Consider the following 22,117-nt stretch of genomic DNA (forward strand, 5'->3'; position numbering starts at 1 on the left):
TAGATCCATTGACTGCTAGTCCCTAATCCCCATGTTAAAACAAGAGTCCCTGTCTCAGACAAAGTCTCAGACTCAGTTGGGTTTCTTGTTTGGATGCCCATTTCCCTGCTTGGCCCTGCCATTACACTGCGGCCATTGTGTTCCTCTCAGGTCTGTTGTAGAGAGAGAGAGAGAGAGAGAGAGGACAGAGCAGGTTTAACTGTCAGCCACAAGGCAGTGCTCTAGACTTTACCCATCTGAGCCACAGCCTTAGAGCCAGACAGACAGCCAGACAGTTAGAGGATCTTGTTAGTTGAAGAAACCTGCATGAACTGTAGCAGCGACATCTTTCAATCAGACTCAGATGTACACACAAACACACATGCAATCTTCCACGCAGGCACACACTCCCCAAATCTTCTGGTCCTCAATTCGATTTGCCTGTCTTTAGGGTTGGAAAGCAGATATCCGTAATCACTTCCTTCCCATAGGGCCCCCTATGCAATAAACTGCGAGTTCTCAGAATGTTTATGTTGTGTTTTCTCTTCCAGTTCCTGGTGGCGTTGCCCCAGAGTCACTGACCTTCACTCCATTGGACGATATGATCTTTCTTAAGTGGGAGGAGCCTGTGGAGCCCAATGGGGTCATCACACAGTATGAGGTATGGAACATGCCTTCAACTTTCTGTCTGTCTACCTTTTTGCGATCACATATCTATCTCAGACTCAATCTTGATCTCTATCTTTCTTTTTCTCCCCTATTCATATTTTTGTCTTTATTTTACTGATATTTATCTCAATCACTAATTTCCTTCAACTTGACACAGATCACCGTGTTGTTGTGTTTTTGTTATAATTTTAGTAGATTTTTTGGTCCAAAAATACTCAAATCACTAGGAATTCAGCTAAAAATGTATTTAATTAAGGAAATCTGTTCAAGTATTTCCATGAATAAAAAAAGAGATGTGATCATGTCTCAATGTAATCAATGTATTAAATGATAGTTATTTTGAAATACAGTCTTTTTTTGCACTTAGTTGTGGTCAATTTGCAGTGTACAAATTATTATAAATGATGTTCCGGCCCCCCGACAATCCTCTTCAACAATAATCAGAATCTGAATCGAGTTGCCTACCCGTGCAATACAGTTTACATCTGCCCTGGTCATTAATAGGGAATGTATTTCTCCCCCCCGCCCCCGCCCCCAGTTCAGGCCTCCGTATATGTTCCTATGCTAATGAGACGAGCTGAGCCTCTGACTGCAGCCCTGCAATTATATATAGACAAGCAGTATAATTACTTATTTGTCTAAGAGACACTTTCACATGGGGGGGCAACTTTAAATGCTTCTAATTATAATACATTTTTGTGTATATATATCCCTGGTCACCTCCGACACAGGCCTCTGTAGCCAACTCTTAGAGCTTACAGGCAGGCTGCGGTGACACAGCTGAATGAAGGAAAGGTGTCCACACAGAGACAGGTCTGGGCCTGAGGAGTCTGCTCTGACAGAGAGAGAGAGTATGTTGAAAAGGAAGACATGTAAATAGTGAGATGGAGAGAGACTGATAGAATGAGGCTGGGGTAGACTTGATGACTTGTTCCTTGTTTTGTCCTGAGTGATGGGACTGACTCTGTGTAAGCAAAAATCTAATCAAATCAAATCAAATTGTATTGGTCACATACATATGGTTAGCAGATAATCAGACACCCATTTTTCAAGCTAGCATATAATGTCACAAAAACCCAGAAGACAGCTAAATACAGCACTAACCTTTGATGATCTTCATCAGATGACACACCTAGGACATTATGTTATACAATACATGCATGTTTTGTTCAATCAAGTTCATATTTATATCAAAAACCAGCTTTTTACATTAGCATGTGACGTTCAGAACTAGCATACCCCCCGCAAACTTCCGGCGAATTTACAAAAAATGTACTAAATTACTCACAATAAACGTTCACAAAAAGCATAACAATTATTTTAAGAATTATAGATACAGAACTCCTCTATGCACTCGATATGTCCGATTTTAAAATAGTTTTTTGGTGAAAGCACATTTTGCAATATTCTAAGTAGATAGCCCGGCATCACAGGGCTAGCTATTTAGACACCCAGCAAGTTTAGCCTTCACCAAACTCCGATTTACTATTAGAAAAGTTTGATTACCTTTGGTGTTCTTCGTCAGAATGCACTCCCAGGACTTCTACTTCAATAACTAATGTTGGTTTGGTCCCAAATAATCCATAGTTATATCCAAACAGCGGCGTTTTGTTCGTGCGTTCAAGACACTATCCGAAAGGGTAAATAAGGGTTACGAGCATGGCGCATTTCGTGACAAAAAAATTCTAAATATTCCATTACCGTACTTCGAAGCATGTCAACCGCTGTTTAAAATCAATTTTTATGCCATTTTTCTCGTAAAAAAGCGATAATATTCCGACCGGGAATCTGCGTTTAGGTAAATAGACGAAAGAAAATAAAGCACGGGATCGACTCGTGCACGCGCCTAAGCCCATTATCCTCTTATCGGCCACTTGCCAAAAGCGCAAATGTGTTTCAGCCTGGGGCTGGAATGACATCATTCAGCTTTTTCCCGGGCTCTGAGAGCCTATGGGAGCCGTAGGAAGTGTCACGTTACAGCAAAGATCCTCAGTCTTCAATAAACAGAGACAAGAAGAACAAGATCTTGTCAGAGAGGGCACTTCCTTTAAGGAATCTTCTCAGGTTTTTGCCTGCCATATGAGTTCTGTTATACTCACAGACACCATTCAAACAGTTTTAGAAACTTTAGGGTGTTTTCTATCCAAAGCCAATAATTATATGCATATTGTAGTTACTGGGTAGGAGTAGTAACCAGATTAAATCGGGTACGTTTTTTAACCGGCCGTGTAAATACTGCCCCCTAGCCCTAACAGGTTAATTTGCCCCCGGTGATGTGTTGTGCAGACCTCACCACCCCCTGGAGAGCCTTACGGTTGTGGGCGGAGCAGTTGCCGTATCAGGCGGTGATACAGCCCGACAGGATGCTGTCGATTGTGCATCTGTAAAAGTTTGTGAGTGTTTGCGGTGACAAGCCAACTTTCTTCCCTTCTTCACCACGCTGTCTGTGTGGGTGGACCATTTCAGTTTGTCCGTGATGTGTACGCCGAGGAACTTAAAACGTTCCACCTTCTCCACTACTGTCCCGTCGATGTGGATAGGGGGGTGCTCCCTCTGCTGTTTCCTGAAGTCCACGATCTTCTCCTTTGTTTTGTTGACGTTGAGTGTGAGGTTATTTTCCTGACACCACACTCTGAGGGCCCTCACCTCCTCCCTGTAGGCCGTCTCGTTGTTGTTGGTAATCAAGCCTACCACTGCAGTGTCATCTGCAAACTTGATGATTGAGTTGGAGGCATGCATGGCCACGCAGTCATGGATGAACAGGGAGTACAGGAGAGGGCTGAGAACACACCCTTGTGAGGCCCCAGTTTTGAGGATCAGCGGGGTGGAGATGATGTTTCCTACCCTCACCTCCTGGGGGCGGCCCGTCAGAAGGTCCAGGACCCAGTTGCACAGGGCGTGGTCGAGACCCAAGGTCTCAAGCTTAATGACGAGTTTGGAGGGTACTATGGTGTTAAATGCTGAGCTGTAATTGATGAACAGCATTCTTACATAGGTATTCCTCTTGTCCAGATGGGTTTGGGCAGTGTACAGTGTGATTGCGATTGGTCGTCTGTGGACCTATTGGGGCGGTAAGCAAATTGGAGTGGGTCTAGGGGGTCAGGTAGGGTGGAGATGATATGATCCTTGACTAGTCTCTCAAAGCACTCCATGATGACGGAAGTGAGTACTACAGGGCGATAGTTGTTTAGCTCAGTTACCTTAGCTTTCTTGGGAACAGGAACAATGGGGGCCCTCTTGAAGCATGTGGGAACAGCAGACTGGGATAGGGATTGATTGAATATATCCGTAAACACACCAACCAGCTGGTCTGCGCATGCTCTGAGGACAAGGCTAGTGATGCTGTCTGGGCCGGCAGCCTTGCGAGGGTTAACACGTTTAAATGTTTTACTCATGTTGGCTGCGGTGAAGGAGAGCCCACAGGTTTTGGTAGCGGGCCGTGTCAGTGGCACTGTATTGTCCTCAAAGAGAGTAAAGAAGTTGTTTAGTTTGTCTTGGAGCAAGACGTCGGTGTCCGCGACGGGGCTGGTTTTCTTTTTGTAATCCATGATTGTCTGTAGACCCTGCCACATACGTCTCGTGTCTGAGCCGTTGAATTGCGACTCTACTTTGTCTCTATACTGTCGCTTAGCTTGTTTGTTTGCCTTGCGGAGGGAATAGCTACACTGTTTGTATTCTGTCATGTTTCCGGTCACCTTGCCATGATTAAAAGCAGTGGTTTGCGCTCTCAGTTTTGCGTGAATGCTGCCATTAATCCACGATTTCTGGTTGGGGAAGGTTTTAATCGTCACCGTGGGTACAACATCACCGATACACTTGCTAATAAACTCGCTCACCGAATCAACGTATAAATCAATGTTGTTGTCTGAGGCTATCCGGAACATATCCCAGTCCATGTGATCGAAGCAATCTTGAAGCGTTGAACAGACCTGAGCACGGGCGTTTCCTGTTTTAGTTTCTGTCGATAGGCTGGGAGCAACAAAATGGAGTCGTAGTCAGATTTGCCGTGGTAGCTCCACGCAAAGATGTTTCAAAAGCTTACTTTATGTTTACTTTTTCACTGCATCAGGATAGCATAGGATTCCTGGGTCTTGTTCAAAGAAAATGCGTTCCCTTCTCCCACACATTGAGCTTGCGAATGATCCCATACCTATTTTTTCACTAATTTTTACATTTAAATTTTAGTCATTTAGCAGATGCTCTTATCCATAGTTGTAAGTCACTCTGTGAATGCATACATTGCATTTCATAATTTTCTTTTCTTTTTTTTCTGTGCTGGCTCCCCGTGAGAATCGAACCCACAACCCTGGCGTTGCAAACACCATGCTCTACCAACTGAGCTACAGGGAAGGCATTTTAGCCTCACAATATACAGTATGATAATTTCCAAACACAGTGTGTGGTAGCTTTTCAACTTTTCTAAAGTACCTGACAATAGCAACTCCTGGGTGTCCGATTTGCATTTCTTCTTTTTCCCCCGTTTCGTGAGAAATTATACAATTTACTGGGAATTAATGGCCAGTTAGTTGAGTGAGTCACTCTAGAATCAAGATAAATCTATTGCACGATAAGGCTAGTTAATGACCTGTGACTTTTCCACCCCTTTAAATGTACAAACTGCAATAGTCACTGCTGTTCAATGACCATTTCAATTAATGAAGAGTTTGGCTGTAAAACAAATTACAGACTGTGGCATTAAAGTATGAAATAACATCATGGTGGAGCATGTATGGCTGGATAAATCCCACTGGCTCAGTCCATCTCCTTCACTTTTGTGTGGTTGTACAGGTCTTCTCTATTGAGCACAGTCAGTGCTTGACCCATGACCTGTGAGCTGCTGTGGATAAAGTACTGCATGAGACATGTAAATAGTGAGATGGAGAGAGACTGATAGAATGATGAAAGGAAGAAATTGTTGGAATAGATATTGAAGGTTGAGAAAGCAAAAGGAAGATGCAGTAGGAATAGGGAGAAGATGATGAGAAGTGGGAAGATGAATTTAGGCAGTGTGTGAAAGAAGGGAGGTATGGAGGAGTGAGAATAGACGGTTGAATCAGGAGAGAGGAGAATGAGAAACAAGGACGTGTCAGAGCTGCCTGGTGAGTGGCTAGAGAAGAGAAGATAGAGAAGAGAGAGGGGGGAGGAGAGCGAGGGAAAGAAGAGAAGAGAGGAACGTTAGAAGAGAGAGGCACTGAGAACGGGATCTCTGAGAAAAGAAAGGAGAGTGAAGCAGAAGAGAACAGCAGCAGAAATAATTGGGGGTGTTGGTTGTCTGTGTGGTGACAGAGGAGACGTTCTGAGTGCTTCCTTCAGTAACACATGATGATAACAGGAATGATCTCATTTTGGGCTCCATGGTGTCACTGTGGGTTGGGCTGCAATGTAGGCAGGCACAGTCAGAGACACAGTAACACCACCTCATTTGTAAAATATCTGCTTGACTCCCAACATTGAAACAACCCACAGCAAAATATCTCTCTCTCCTCCGACAACAATAACACTAACAACAATAACAACACCTATCAAATGATCTCAGGTAGTGGAATCAAATCTGGTTTTGATTCATTTATGTTCACAGTTTGTCATCAGAGACTACTCATTGTGATTCTATGGTTTGTGTTTTGTTCCTTGTTCCTAAATCTGTTAGAACAACAATACTCTTACTACAACAACAACAACACAGCATAGTGACCCTATTTGTCTGTGTTTTGTTCCCGGTCCCCAGATCAGTTACCAGGGCATCGAGTCATCCGACCCAGGTATCAATGTACCAGGCCCTCGCCGTACCGTTTCCAAACTGAGGAACGAAACATACCACATGTTCTCTGGCCTACACCCCGGCACCACCTACCTGGTGTCTGTTAGAGCTCGCACCGCCAAGGGCTTCGGACAAACCGCCCTCACTGAGATCACCACCAACATCTCCGGTGAGGTTCTATGGAATGAGCAATGACTGACGCCTCAGGGTTAGGGCTGAGAATGAGGCTAGGGGTAGACTAGAGGGGTTGCTGTGGGTTGTTTGACTTGATGACTTGTTCCTTGTTCTGTCCTGAGAGATGGGACTGACTCTGTGTAAGCAAAAATGTGATAGGTCCACACAAAGATGTTTCAAACGCTTACTTTATGTTTAGATTATTTTTCACTCTTTTTCACTGCATCAGGATAGCATAGGGTTCCTGGGTCTTGTTCAAAGAAAATACATTCCCTTCTCCCACACAGTGAGCTTGCGAATGATCCCATACCTATTTTTGCACTAATGTTCTAGCCTCACGACCTGCGTCAGAGCAAGGCCGGGAGGCCTGAACTTTGGCACACAAATAAATATACAGTATGATCATTTCCAAACACAGTGTGTGGTAGCTTTTCAACTTTTCTAAAGCACCTGACAATAGCAGCCCCTGGGTGTCCGATTTGCATTTCTTCTTTTTCCCCCGTTTTGTGAGAAATAATAACATTTACTGGGAATTAATGGCCAGTTAGTTGAGTGAGTCACTCTAGAATCAAGATAAATCTATTGCACGATGAGGCTAGTTAATGACCTGTGACTTTTCCACCCCTTTAAATGTACAAACTGCAATAGTCACTGCTGTTCAATGACCATTTCAATTAATGAAGAGTTTGGCTGTAAAACAAATTACAGACGGTGGCATTAAAGTATGAAATAACATCATGGTGGAGCATGTATGGCTGGATAAATCCCACTGGCTCAGTCCATCTCTTTCACTTTTGTGTGGTTGTACAGGTCTTCTCTATTGAGCACAGTCAGTGCTTGACCCATGACCTGTGAGCTGCTGTGGATAAAGTACTGCAACCGTCACCTCTGACCTGTCTCATCTCTCTCTCAGCCCCCCTCTCTCTCTAGCCTTTCCACTTAACTCTATTCATGTATTTCTCTAACATACCCTCTTAAACCCACCACAATAAAGGAAAGTGTGCTCTCTTCATTAGCCTTCAACCTCGGTCATTCATACATTTACAAAGGCTTGGTTTTCTATCCAGCGGTTGAAGGTATTGAATCCAGCCATACTACACACGTTCTCCAGTTTCTCTGTACTGAGTTAGTACTAGCCATGAATGTGTATGTTACACTCTTACTCTGTCTAATATTTTTGGGTTTAACCTCAACTGAGTGTACAAAACATTAGGAACATCTTCGTAATATTGAGTTGCACCCCCTTTTGCCCTCAGAACAGTCTCAATTCATTCGGGGAATGGACTCTACAAGGTGCCGAAAGCGTTCCACAAGGGATGCTGGCCCATGTCGATTCCAATGCTTCCCACAGTTGTCTGTATGTCCTTTGGGTGGTGGGCCATTTTTGGTACACATGGGAAACTGTTGAGCGTGAAACTCAGCAGCGTTGCAGTTCTTGACACACTCAAACCAGTGCGCCTGACACCTACTACCATACCCCGTTCAAAGGCACTTACATTTTTTGTTTTGCCCATTCACCCTCTGAATAGCACACATACACAATCCATGTCTCAATTGTCTCAAGGCTTGAAAATCCTTCTTTAACCTCTCTCCTCCTCTTCATCAACACTGATTGAAGTGGATTTAACAAGTGACACCAATAGGGGATCGTAGCTTTCACCTGCATTCACTTGGGTTCCATGTAGAACCTTTTGTGGAAAGGGTTTTACATGGAACCCAAAAGGGTTCTACCTGGAACCAAAAAACGGTTCTCCTATGGGGACAGCCAAAGAACCCTTTTTCTTCTGACCCAAAATGGAAAAACAACACCAGGTAGACTCCGCGATATGAGTTAACAATTTCCACAACAACTAAGAGCATTGAAGCGCGAGGCAAAACTTCTCCGCTGTTTTGGTGCCCTGGCTCCCACGCTGGGAACAGCGTGAAAGGAACCTGTGCACATGCACAGATACTGTGTGTGACTGTGTGAGAGTGAAGTCTTGCATCCTTTCATTTCAGAGGCTGTTGGTTTAGCTGATTATTAATAATCTTTCTTTACTGTGAAAGCTCATGTTTTTTATTGGCTGGCTGCTCCTTTGCTAATTGTCTTTTAACGGTAAACAGAGACGGGAACACAATGTGTGTGTGTTCCCATAGATGGGAGCTTACCAAAGTATGTTCCAGTCTGCAGTCCTGTTCAAGGGGGTGTGGCTGTGAGATGTATTGTAATTACAGGGGATTCTTATCGTCCCTGTGAATAATTATGGGAATGTCCTGCAGCTGTCTATGTGAGTGAGTTTTATCCCACTTCCTGTGTTATATATGATTGTTTTGTTACTTACTCCCTCATTTTCTATCTCTCTCTCTCTCTTTCTTTTAATCTCATTTTCTATCTCTCTCTGTCTCTTTCTCTCTCATGTTCTATCTCTCTTTGTCTCTTTCTCTCTCATGTTCTCTCTCTCATGTTCTCTCTCTCTCGGTTTCTTTCTCTCTCATGTTTTCTCTCTCTCTCGGTCTCTTTCTCTCTCATGTTCTATCTCTCTCTCTGTCTCTTTCTCTCTCATGTTCTATCTCTCTCTCTGTCTCTTTCTCTCATGTTCTATCTCTCTCTCTCCCTCTCTTTCTCTCTCATGTTCTATCTCTCTCTCTGTCTCTTTCTCTCTCTTGTTCTATCATCATCAATCAATCAATCAATCAATCTCTCTCTCACAACCACACTCTCCCTTCCCCCTCTCCACCTCCATCTGTATCTCCCCTTCCCCCTCCATCTTCCTATCCCCTCTCTCCTCCTCTCTCAGCCCCAGTGTTTGACTATGAGGATGTCCCAGCCCCACTCAGTGAGTCAGAGAGCACCATCACGGTGCTGTTGAGACCAGCGCTTGGCAGAGGAGCACCAGTCAGGTACAGTCACATTACTAATCACAGTAATAGGCCTCACACAACTATCACCCATGTCTACCACTAGATCAATATGTTCACTTGTATAACAAGAATGTTTTGAATAAATGTCATTGCTATTTGATTTGTGTTTCCTATTTTATTCCACCTTTTATTTAATCAGGAAGTGTCTTTGAGAACTTTTTTTACAAGGTTGACCTTAAAGGGACTATCCGTAGTTGAAACAACAATAAAGCATTCTCCCCACCACTGTTTCGTTATAAAGCTGAGAGATGGGCCTGGCACTCTCACATTCATAGACCGAGCTATGGATGCAAGGACTGACCATCCATGATATCAAAATTAAAGTCTTAACCATGTTTTGAGGCTATAGAGTGTTACTTTGTTTATAAACTTTGGAGTAAAACAACCTTTTATTTTGGGTTCTGATGGGGTACGACAGTTGAACTAAGCTCATGAGACATTTTTAAGTTGGATTCTTTAAGAATCTATATAACTAATTTACAAGTCCAAAAATGGATGTATCTACTGCAGATTTCCCCTTTAAGAGGGCCATTTGTTTCCAGCGTAGTTATCACCTATCAGTCTGTTGTCATCCTTCTCTCCGCAGTGCGTACCAGGTGGTGGTAGTAGAAGAGGACGGTTCCAGGCGGGTCAGGAGGAGCAGGAGGAGGAGGAGGGAGCTGGGTAGCGGGTCAGACTGTTTCCCTGTGCCAGCGTCACAGGTGGAGGCTCAGTCTAAGTCCCACTACTACACGGCTGAGCTTCCCCCCTCCAGTCTCCCTGAGGCCACTCCGTTCACAGTAGGGGACAACCACACCTATAACGGCTACTGGAACACTCCCCTGGACCCCTCCAAGAACTACCTAGTCTTCTTCCAGGCTATAAGCAACTTCAGAGGGGTAAGTTTATAGACCTGTCAATAAAGTCTGAGTCAAGTCTGGAGTCTTTGTCAAACATGCCATAGGAGTAAGCAAGACAGCACGGACAGATCAGGGGACCAGCCTAAACTTCAGTCCTTTGGGACAAATCAAGTGTTATTGAATTGAGAAGGTAAAACTGTGGCTGTAGGAGAGAAGTACTTCAGCTCTGAAACTCAGGCTGTTTTGGACTCGTTCTTTCTTTTTTTCTTTCTTTCTTTCTTTCTTTCTTTCTTTCTTTCTTTCTTTCTTTCTTTCTTTCTTTTTTTCTGTCCCTGTCCCCTCTGAGCCTGCTGCCTAGAGGAAACTGAAATGAGACTTATGGTAGATAAAAAGAGGAAGTAGTGGGCCAGGTGCTGTTTCAATCATAAAGCCCATATGGAGCTAAATGACTACAGTCTGGTCTGCCTGGCTTCAGCCTCTCAGAGAAAGTTGGATATCATGCATCATGTATACAGTATGACTATATGACTCTGGTAGCTGCATATTTATTAAAAAAGTGTTTAATAAAAGGTGTGCGCCAAGGCGGTTTGGAAACTGCGTCTTCAGTCGTTGTACTGCAATCGCCTGGGTCAAAATGCATCAGAGAGAGTCCCAGGGCAGAACTGGTCAACACGTGCTTCCTACGTGGTTGCTAGGATGCAAAAATCTCTACAGGTTAGAAGGTTCCATAGGTTGTAATGCTGGAATGACTAACTTCCCTTGGCTGTAAGGTCAAGGACTTACCCTTAGTGTGTGTGTGTCTTCTGAATCACACTCTGACTCAATCTCTTGTGTGTCTTAACTATCGATCATTAAAGCTAATACTGAACCCTTTGACATCAGTGGCCTGCAGTTCTAATGTCTCCTCCGTCCCCCCTTAATACCCAATGAAATGTTTTTTTGGTGCGTCTCATTATGACTGTGGTGTTATTATAGTTGTACGTTTACCTACCTCTTAGAGCACTCTTAGCCACCGCTCTATTCCATCCTGACAAAGCAGCTCATAAGATTGGAATATTCAAATTCATGTATATTATTGTTTCTCTGTCTGCCCTGCGAGCAATTTTATCTCAGTCTGTTTATAAAACTTCTCTATTTGTGTGTGTGTGTGTGTGTGTGTGTGTGTGTGTGTGTGTGTGTGTGTGTGTGTGTGTGTGTGTGTGTGTGTGTGTGTGTGTGTGTGTGTGTGTGTGTGTGTGTGTGTGTGTGTGTGTATTTGCTGGCTCTGCAAAAAGGGGGAAGCACATAATTTTTTGACAATTATTCAGGATAATTAGCTGTAGGTTTCCAGAACCATGGCTCTGAGAGCTGCTGCTGCCACTGAATGGAACTGTAATTGCTTTGACGGATGTCTTTACTGGAGCTTGAAAGACAGCAAGATTGGTGCAATCAGTTCTTTATAAAACACAGAAGTGCTCAGACACATACCCACACACACACACACACACATCACACACACATCACAAACCCACTCCTACAGACAGTGAGTCACGTGGCCGTGGCATGCTATATAAAACAAGCAGACGGACATCGAGGCATTCAGTTACTGTTTGATTGAATGTTAGAATGGGCAAAGAGTGACCTAAGCGACTTTGAGCATGGTATGATCACTGGTGTCCAGCCCGCCGGTTCCAGTATGTCAGAAACGGCTTGCCTCCTGGGCTTTTCACGCACGACAGTGTCTAGTGTTTACAGAGAATGGCGCAACAAACAAAAACATCCAGTCAGCGGCAGTCCTGTGGACGAAAATGTTGATGAGAGGTCGAAGGAGATGTTTTATTTTTTTTTATTTTTTTTATTTCACCTTTATTTAAGCAGGTAGGCTAGTTGAGAACAAGTTCTCATTTACAACTCTGACCTGGCCAAGATAAAGCAAAGCAGTGCGACACAAACAACAACACAGAGTTACACATGGAATAAACAAACAGAGTCAATAATAGGATAGAAAAAGTCTATATACAGTGTGTGCAAATGAGGTAGGATAAGGGAGGTAAGGCAATAAATAGGCCGTTGTGGCGAAATAATTACAATATAGCAATTAAACACTGGAGTGATAGATGTGCAGAAGATGAGTGTGCAAGTAGAGATACTGGGATGCAAAGGAGCAAAATAAATAAAATAAATAACAGTATGGAGACGAGGGAGTTGGATATTTACAGGTGCAGTGATCTGTGAGCTGCTCTGACAGCTGGTGCTTAAAGTTTGTGAGGGAGATGTGAGTCTCCAGCTTCAGTGGTTTTTGCAGTTCGTTCCAGTCATTGGCAGCAGAGAACTAGAAGGAAAGGCGGCCAAATGAGGAATTGGCTTTGGGGGTGACCAGTGAAATATACCTGCTGGAGCGTGTGCTACGGGTGGGTGCTGCTATGGTGACCAGTGAGCTGAGATAAGGCGGGGCTTTACCTAGCAAAGACTTATAGGTGACCTGGAGCAAGTGGGTTTGGCGATGAACATGAAGCGAGGGCCAGCCAACGAGAGCACACAGGTCATAGTGGTGGGTAGTATATGGGGCTTTGGTGACAAAACGGATGGTACTGTGATAGACTGCATCCAATTTGCTGAGTAGAGTGTTGGAGGCTATTTTGTAAATGACATCACCGAAGTCTAGGATTGGTAGGATAGTCAGTTTTACGAGGGTATGTTTGGCAGCATGAGTGAAGGATGCTTTGTTGCGAAATAGGAAGCTGATTCTAGATTTAATTTTGGATTGGAGATGCTTAATGTGAGTCTGGAAGGAGAGCTTACAGTTTAACCAGACACCTAGGTATTTGTAGTTGTCCACATATTCTAAGTCAGAACCATCCAGAGTAGTGATGCTGGACGGGCGGGCAAGCGCGGGCAGCGATCGGTTGAAGAGCATGCATTTAGTTTTACTTGCATTTAAGAGCAGTTGGAGGCAATGGAAGGAGAGTTGTATGGCATTGAAGCTCGTCTGGAGGTTAGTTAACACAGTGTCCAAAGAAGGGCCAGAAGTATACAGAATGGTGTAGTCTGCGTAGAGGTGGATCAGAGAATCACCAGCAGCAAGAGCGACATCATTGATGTATACAGAGAAGAGTCGGCCTGAGAATTGGACCCTGTGGCACCCCATAGAGATTGCCAGAGGTCTGGACAACAGGCCCCCTGATTTGACACACTGAACTTTGTCTGAGAAGTAGTTGGTGAACCAGGCGAAGCAGTCATTTGAGAAGCCAAGGCTGTTGAGTCTGCCGATAAGAATGTGGTGATTGACAGAGTCGAAAGCCTTGGCCAGGTCGATGAATACAGCTGCACAGTATTGTCTCTTATCGATGGCGGTTATGATATCGTTTAAGACCTTGAGCGTGGCTGAGGTGCACCCATGACCAGTACGGAAACCAGATTGCATAGCGGAGAAGGTACGGTGGGATTCGAAATGGTCGGTGATCTGTTTGTTAACTTGGCTTTCGAAGACCTTAGAAAGGCAGGGTAGGATAGATATAGGTCTGTAGCAGTTTGGGTCTAGAGTGTCTCCCCCTTTGAAGACGGCGATGACCGCGGCAGCTTTCCAATCTTTGAAGATCTCAGACGATACGAAAGAGAGGTTGAACAGGCTAATAATAGCGGTTGCAACAATTTCGGCGGATAATTTTAGAAAGAGAGGGTCCAGATTGTCTAGCCTGGCTGATTTGTAGGGGTCCAGATTTTGCAGCTCTTTCACAACATCAGCTATCTGGATTTGGGTGAAGGAGAAATGGGGGAGGCTTGGGCAATTTGCTGTGGGGGGTGCAGGGCTGTTGATTGGGGTAGGGGTAGCCAGGTGTAAAGCATGGCCAGCCGTAGAAAAATGCTTATTGAAATTCTCAATTATCGTGGATTTATCGGTGTGTGCAAGAATGTGCAAGCTAACAGGCGGGCCACAAACAGGCAAATAACGGCGCAGTACAACAGCGGTGTGCAGAAAGGCATCTCTGAACGCACAACGCAGAGCACCAAACCAGGTTCCACTCCTATCAGCTAAAAACAAGAAGAAGCGGCTCCAGTGGGCACGCCATCACCAACACTGAATAATTGAGGAGCGGAAAAACATTGCCTGGTCCGACAAATCCTGGTTCCTGTTGCGTCATGCTGACGGCAGAGTCAGGATTTGGCGTAAGCAGCATGAGTCCATGGCCCCATCCTACCTCGTGTCAACTGTACAGGCTGGTGGCGGTGGTGTAATAGTGTGAGGATGTTTTCCTTTGCACATTGATATTATTTGAGCAACATTTCCATGCCCCAGAGAATTCAGTATGTTATGGAGGCAAAGGGGGGTTCGCCTAGTACTAGATGGGTGTACCCAATAAACTGGCCACAGAGTGTATATAATCTGTCAGTCTTTTGCTGTGTCCGTCACACATATTTTGACAGAATTTCCAGACCAACCTTGCAAAACACTACTAAAACTACTAAATAGTTTTGATACAAATCTTTTGACCCTTTTCCCAATTCTCTATTGATGCAATATTAAAGATATTAAACAGCGTAATCAGCTGCGGCTTCTTGAAATGCTTCTGTCCACTATAGGATCTGCTGGTTAATTTCCTGTCAATGTAGTTATCAACCGTAATCATCTTCTGCTACCAGCTACCTCACTCAACCTGTGATATTGGCTAGAAATATTGGCATCATATCTGAGGATCATTCTAGAAATAACATCAGAACATAGCAGGCAGGGAGGTGTCATCAGCAGTCAGTAGGATACTATGGCTAAGTCCAACATTCTATTTGACCAGGGTCATAAGTAATGTACTATATAGGGAATAGGGTGCCATTTTGGATCCACTCTGTTTTAATGCCAAAAGGTCCTGTCTCAGAGTCAGGTCAACCTTGACAGAGGACAAGATGACACATGATATATCAGCAGGTGGGGCTGTAATAACCTGTGAATTGTGGGTAAATACAACTTCTATCTCCCTGACTAAGAGGTGGGTGGATACAGATCCACCCAGAACAGGTTTTCAATTAAAAAAGGCAATTTCGCAGTCGCTGAGGTGAAAGGGTTCTGACTCCAATATCAGAGCTCCAATTAGATTAGCATAATTGCCCCCCTTGTATAAAACCTGATTTAGCATGTGCTAATCTTAATTTGACAATGTGTCTATGGTATCGCTGTGATGGGCTAGCTAGGTGGAGGGTTAGGAGGGGGGCGTGTGTGTAATGGGTTGGGTGGGCCAGGGGTCCGGATGTTGTTGATGAGAACAGAGGACAGGTCACTCACAATCACATTTAAAATTAGATGTCATCTGCTTTCTTCCCTGACTGAGTTTTTTAATTAGGTAGTTTGCACTTTACCACACAGAGGTGGACTCGGTGACTAAGACACACACAGATACACACACACTCTGACACCTGTTCTATGCTTATAAAATAGATGTTTGATGTGTTTTATTTTTGCTTGTGGTTATCCCATGCTAATGAACCTCCCATTCTTGTTACAGGAGACGAGAATGAACTGCATCCGGATTGCCCGTAAAGGTACGTTCAGATCGTTCCCTTCTATCTTCTTCTATCTTCATCATTGAGAGGCTTTGAGAAATAGACTACATAAGAATGCTTTCTGGCAAAGCAGTGTTTACATGTTCTATGCTTCATGATGTTTTACAGACACTCTGATGCGTTTTGAAAGATGAAGCTGAGAGAGAGAGAGAGAGAGAGAGAGAGAGAGGGGAGAGAGCGAGTGAGAGGGGGGGAGAGAGAGAGGGGGGGGAGAGAGGGGAGGGAGAGAGAGAGAGGGGAGAGAGCGAGAGAGAGAGAGAGAGGGGAAGAGAGAGAGGGGAGAGAGAGAGGGGAGAGAGAGACCCTGTAGAAATTAGATCCCTTCTTCTCCCTTCTTTCTCTCTCCCTGCATTCTCTCTGTTATTTGAAGCGTCCTCACATCAAGAGCGCACTAGAGAAGGAAGCCCTGTAGAAATTGGATTCCTTCCTCTCCCTACTCTCTCTCTCTCCCTGCACCCTGTTATTTGAAGCATCAAAGGGTCTCTCGTCGCCATTGTCTGCTGGCACTACACACCACCAGGGCAGAGGAGCTGTGTATGTGTACAGAGGAGGGTTCTCAGAAGCATATTTATAATACCCTTAATTTGGTACGTAGCGGTGACGAGGTGGCATGGTGGAGGGAGGAAGGGAGAGAGGAGAGATTGGTGCTGTTCCAGTTTCTGTGGTGGGAAAGAGAGGTTCAGGAGGCAGGGTACACTGGCATTCTTTATTTTTCTCTCTCTCTCTCTCACACACACACACACACACACACACACACACACACACACATACACACACAGACACACACACACACACACACACTCGTTCTGTCTTATTGCTGTCTTATTGTCTGTCTGTCCTCCTCAAGCTTCTTCTCTCACTCTCTCATTATACAACCTTTCTTTATCGCTCTCTAACACGCCCACACACATGAACACATATAACATGTTCCTCTCACACATTTATTTTCCCCTCTCTCTCTTTCACTCCCCCCTCTCTCCCTCTTTCACCCCCCCCCCTCTCTCTCTCTCTCTTTCACTCCCCCCTCTCTCTCTCCCTCTCTCTTTCACCCCCCCCCCCCCTCTCTCTCTCTCTCTCTCTCTCTCTCTTTCACCCCCCCCCCTCTCTCTCTCTCTCTCTCTCTCTCTCTCTCTCTCTCTCTCTCTCTCCCTCTCTCTTTCACCCCCCCCCTCTCTCTCTCTCTCTCTCTCTCTCTCTCCCTCTCTCTCTCTCTGTGACTGCGTAATGAAAGGATAGGACTCATGTCAAGTGTGAAGCAGGGAGACCGACGGGGAAAGAGACGGGCCGCTTAAGGCAAAAACGTCAAAATTATTGACATGTTGAGGAAGTGTATGCTGGCGACGGCGTCTCAAAATGGACAAAGTACTATTGCTGCTTTTTTTTCTAGTTTTTTAAGCGAAGGCCATTTAAGGGAGTACGCAAGCACACTCGTTCAGTTCAGCTAGCCAAGTTGGGCTAGGCGCCAGCCAAACTGAAGCATGCTGATGTCTTTAGATGACTAGTTTCACACCTCAGGTGTTCCGGGCTGACACCAGCACAATATATGATTAATAACATACTAACACTGGCAGATGAAGATAAAATGTGTGTTCTGTCCGTCCCACCACCTTTCTTTCCTCCTCCCACCATCCTAATCTTTTTCTCACACACATTCTCTCATAGATTCTCTCTCCTCTTACACTCTCTCTCTCTGTCTCTCTCCCTCCACCTTTCCTCCATGCAGAAAGTTTTAGTGGTGTAAACTTTTGGATGGCAACGTGCTTCCTACAGCAGGAGTCAATAAGAACACAGTGATTCACACACACATTAGTAAAGTGGACTTGGAGGCTGGAGAGAGAGCCAGCTAGCCAGCAGAGCTACAATCATCTGCAATCCAAATTTCAGCAGGCCACACTCTGTTTTCCTGAACAGGCTTTTAAGGCTCAGGCAAAATTACCCACCATGCCGACAAAATATTATGCCTTAGTGGGAGGGAGAGAAGAAAACATGGATGCTGTTCAAATTGGTTGTGCTGTAGCTAACTGGTAGAAAGGGATTGAGAGAGAGAGAACAAAACAGAGAGAGAGAGAGATGGCAAATGAGAGAGAGATGGCAAAAGAGAGAGAGAGAGGGCAAAAGAGAGATGTTTTTAATGGTAAGTGAGCTGACGGAGAGAGGACCACATCCAGCTGAAAGGATAGAAGGATGGATGGTGAAAATAGGTAGATAATTGGTTTTAGCTTCGTGCCTCCAGTGATAGATAGATTTCATTCACTCTCCTTTTTGTTTACCCATCGGAGAGAAGACTTTTAATTAAGCGTATGCTCGCAGGTGTACAGGATCATAATTCTCAACCAATTCTGTCTCTAGTCGTCAATAAACACTTCTGGAAAACGACACCACGGAAGCTCTAAATTCACCTTGAGAGAGATGTCATGTTGTTATAGCTCTGATGGAAATGCAGAGACACAATGAATGCTGTGAGACTGTGACATATGTGCATAGAAAATGGTTGACTGAATGAACTTCCAGCTAGCTATTAGCTGAGGTAATTGGTGTGTTTTCTAAACACATGTAGGCCAAGTCTGTCCAGCTTTCCGCTCTGGCTGCACCAACTGTTGCTGGTTAGTTAGCGGCTTAAAATCTTCCTCCTTATCCAAGCCTGTTAGCTATTATGGAACATAGTCAATGACAAAGGCAGAGCTGCACTTCACTACCATGCATTATCTCTTCATCTCTCTCGCTCCCTCCCTCCCTCCCCCCTATCTCCATATCCCCTCCCTCCCTCCCTCTCTGCCAGTGTATTCACCCAGGTGGATATAATACCCAGTGTGAGAGGGATAATAACCTGATTTTACTCTAATTTTACTCGGCTAACTAGGTATACTGTTTATCGGGGACTAGGGAGAGGAAGCTAACTAGGTTTACTGTTTATCGGGGACTAGGGAGAGGAAGCTAACTAGGTTTACTGTTTATCGGGGACTAGGGAGAGGAGGCTAACTAGGTTTACTGTTTATCGGGGACTAGGGAGAGGAGGCTAACTAGGTTTACTGTTTATCGAGGACTAGGGAGAGGAAGCTAACTAGGTTTATTGTTTATCGGGGACTAGGGAGAGGAAGCTAACTAGGTTTACTGTTTATCGGGGACTAGGGAGAGGAAGCTAACTAGGTTTACTGTTTATCGGGGACTAGGGAGAGGAGGCTAACTAGGTTTACTGTTTATCGGGGACTAGGGAGAGGAGGCTAACTAGGTTTACTGTTTATCGAGGACTAGGGAGAGGAGGCTAACTAGGTTTACTGTTTATCGAGGACTAGGGAGAGGAGGCTAACTAGGTTTACTGTTTATCGGGGACTAGGGAGAGGAGGCTAACTAGGTTTACTGTTTATCGGGGACTAGGGAGAGGAGGCTAACTAGGTTTACTGTTTATCGGGGACTAGGGAGAGGAGGCTAACTAGGTTTACTGTTTATCGAGGACTAGGGAGAGGAAGCTAACTAGGTTTATTGTTTATCGGGGACTAGGGAGAGGAGGCTAACTAGGTTTACTGTTTATCGGGGACTAGGGAGAGGCGGCTAACTAGGTTTACTGTTTATCGGAGTCTGATTGCCCGAACCCTGAGTTCTTAAGAGCTAATGCCAAGGCCTTTGCTCAGCAGGCTAATACAGTCTTGTGGTATACAGAAGACTATCACTCTAACTTGTCTCTCCTCTGTAGCTGCCTGTAAGGACCATAAAAGGGGTCTGTTCAGCTGGCTTTAGTTCAGCAGGCTAACACAGCGTTGTCTCTCCCCTGTAGGTGCCTGTAAGGACCATAAAAGGGGTCTGTTCAGCTGGCTTTAGTTCAGCAGGCTAACACAGCGTTGTCTCTCCCCTGTAGGTGCCTGTAAGGACCATAAGAGGACCCTGGAGGTGTCCCAACATGCAGAGGACATGGGTCTGATCTTGGGGGCCTGTGCTGGGGGACTGGTGGTCCTTATTCTGCTGCTGGGGGCCATCGTCATCGTCGTAAAGAAGGGGTAAGTGGAGGGGTAGGGGTATGGGTGAGTGGAGGTTTGTGTGGTGTGTGTGTGTGTGTGTGTGTGTGTGTGTGTGTGTGTGTGTGTGTGTGTGTGTGTGTGTGTGTGTGTGTGTGTGTGTGTGTGTGTGCGCGTGTGCGCGTGTGTGTGACAGGGATTCTGATCATGAGGTGGTCCAGAGAGTTGCCTTTGACTAAATGCATCCTATTAGGGAAGGAATTTCTCTATCACCTCTTGGCAGGCTTAGTCCAACTTCATTCAATTAGGAGTTAGGCAGGTAATGGGGAGTATATTACTTCCAAAACTGCACACATGGCACGGTATTATTCGTGAAACATGGTGCAGTTATAGTTGCCAAGCTTTCCGTATAAATATTTTTTTTATTGGCTGCAACACATCTAGCCCAGAAACTATACACTCCAGCATCATTGGCCAAGTTCCACCAGGAAATACTGTTTGGCAGTACTGTACTCTCCTCTCCTATTCCTCTTCTCTCACCCTTTCCTCTGCCGTTATATTAGCAGAATAACACTCAGTGTGTAGTATAGTATTTCATCAAGGGCCATGATATCCCATTGTCCTTTCAAGTCAAAGCAGATATAATAGCAGTATCTGGGTAGGTGTGCAGTGCACAGTGAACACAGTGGCTGTGGTTGAGCCATTAATTGGAGAGGAAGGTTGTTATTGCCTTTCGGATAGAATTACCGCATGATGAAGGGAGTGGAGCTGGGATACACATCAGAGAAGCAGGGTTGGACGTCACAAGGAGAAGAGTCGTAGTGCCCGAAAGTGGTTGATTATGTAAACACAATGGCAACCAGCCAACCAACCACCAGTAGAACGTGGAACTAACTGTACCTTGGTTGACAGCTGTATGTGTACCGGTGCTCTCTGGCATATTAAGCAATCTATTTAGCTAGGAACCCAGCCAATGTCAAATTAAATCAAACTTTATTTGTCACATGAGCCGAATACAACAAGTGTAGACTTTACCGTGAAATGCTTACTTACAAGCCCTTAATCAACAATGTGAATAGTCAGTGGCCATTTGATTAATTGTTCAGCAGTATTATGGCTTGGGGGTAGAAGCTGTTAAGGAGCCTTTTGGTCCTAGACTTGGCACTCTGGAACCGCTTGCCGTGCAGTAGTAGAGAAAATACTCTATGACTCTAGTGACTGGAGTCTCTGACAATTTTTGGGGCTTTCCTCTGACACCGCCTATTATATAGGTCCTGGATGGCAGGAAGCTTGGCTCTACCCTCTGTAGAGCCTTACGGTCAGATGCCGAGCAGTTGCCATACCAGGCTGTGATGCAACCGGTCAGAATGCTCTCGATGGTGCAGCTCTAGATCTTTTTGAAGATCTGGGGACCCATGCCAAATCTTTTCTGTCTCCTGAGGGGCAAAAGGTGTTGTCGTGCCCTCTTCACGACTGTCTTGGTGTGTTTGGACCATGATAGTTTGTTGGTGATGAGGACACCAAGGAACTTGAAACTCTCGACCCGCTCCAATACAGCCTTGTCAATGTTAATGGGGGTGTGTTCGGCCCGCCTTTTCCTGTAGTCCACGACCAGCTCCTTTGTCTTGCTCACATTGAGGGAGAGGTTGTTGCACTGGCACAACACCACACAGTTGTACTACATGTTATCTGCTACTCCATGGTCGCTTGCCTTTCCGCCATTCATATACAGGTAACTGCCAAAATAAAGGAAACACCAACATAAACATCTTAATAGACCGTTGGACCACCACGAGTCAGAACAGCTTCAATGCACCTTGGTATAAATTCTACAAGCAACTGGAACTCTATTGGAGGGATGTGACACCATTCTTCCACGAGAAATTCCATAATTTGGTGTTTTGTTGATGGTTGTTGAAAACGCAGTCTCAGGCGCCACTCCAGAATCTGTCATTGTGTTCAATTGGTTTGAGATCTGTTGACTGAGATGGCCATGGCAAATGGTTTACATCATTTTCATGCTCATCAAACCATTCAGTGACCACTCGTGTTTGTGGATGGGGGCATTGTCAACCTATAGCTTGGGAATTAGCCAAGATAATGGCCCTGCCCAGTATTTTTAAACATGACCCCAAGCATTATGGGAAGTTAATTGTTTAATTTACACAGGAATCATAACTGTGTGGAAGCACCTGCTTTCAATATACTTTATATCCCTCATTCACTCAAGTGTTTCCATTATTTTGGCAATTACCTTTACATTTCAACATTTAATAATGGACATTTTTATTTTGCCTTGCTGGAGGCCACCTCAC

The 22,117-nt window shown here is 44.8% G+C and overlaps 1 protein-coding gene across 12 annotated transcripts in view; it reads left to right on the forward strand.

Moving 5' to 3' along the window:
* Positions 1 to 22,117, forward strand: part of LOC115175712 (receptor-type tyrosine-protein phosphatase U) — a 326,202-nt gene that overhangs the window by 244,361 nt on the left and 59,724 nt on the right. For all 12 annotated transcript variants that reach the window (XM_029735166.1, XM_029735170.1, XM_029735167.1 and 9 more), the window contains exons 10-15: positions 531 to 640; positions 6,374 to 6,575; positions 9,358 to 9,460; positions 10,068 to 10,359; positions 15,795 to 15,831; positions 19,706 to 19,844. In XM_029735166.1, the coding sequence (XP_029591026.1) occupies positions 531 to 640; positions 6,374 to 6,575; positions 9,358 to 9,460; positions 10,068 to 10,359; positions 15,795 to 15,831; positions 19,706 to 19,844 (883 nt within the window). The remainder of the gene's footprint in view (positions 1 to 530; positions 641 to 6,373; positions 6,576 to 9,357; positions 9,461 to 10,067; positions 10,360 to 15,794; positions 15,832 to 19,705; positions 19,845 to 22,117) is intronic.

Source organism: Salmo trutta, chromosome 36 (assembly GCF_901001165.1).
Source record: "Salmo trutta chromosome 36, fSalTru1.1, whole genome shotgun sequence".
Lineage (NCBI taxonomy): Eukaryota > Metazoa > Chordata > Actinopteri > Salmoniformes > Salmonidae > Salmo > Salmo trutta.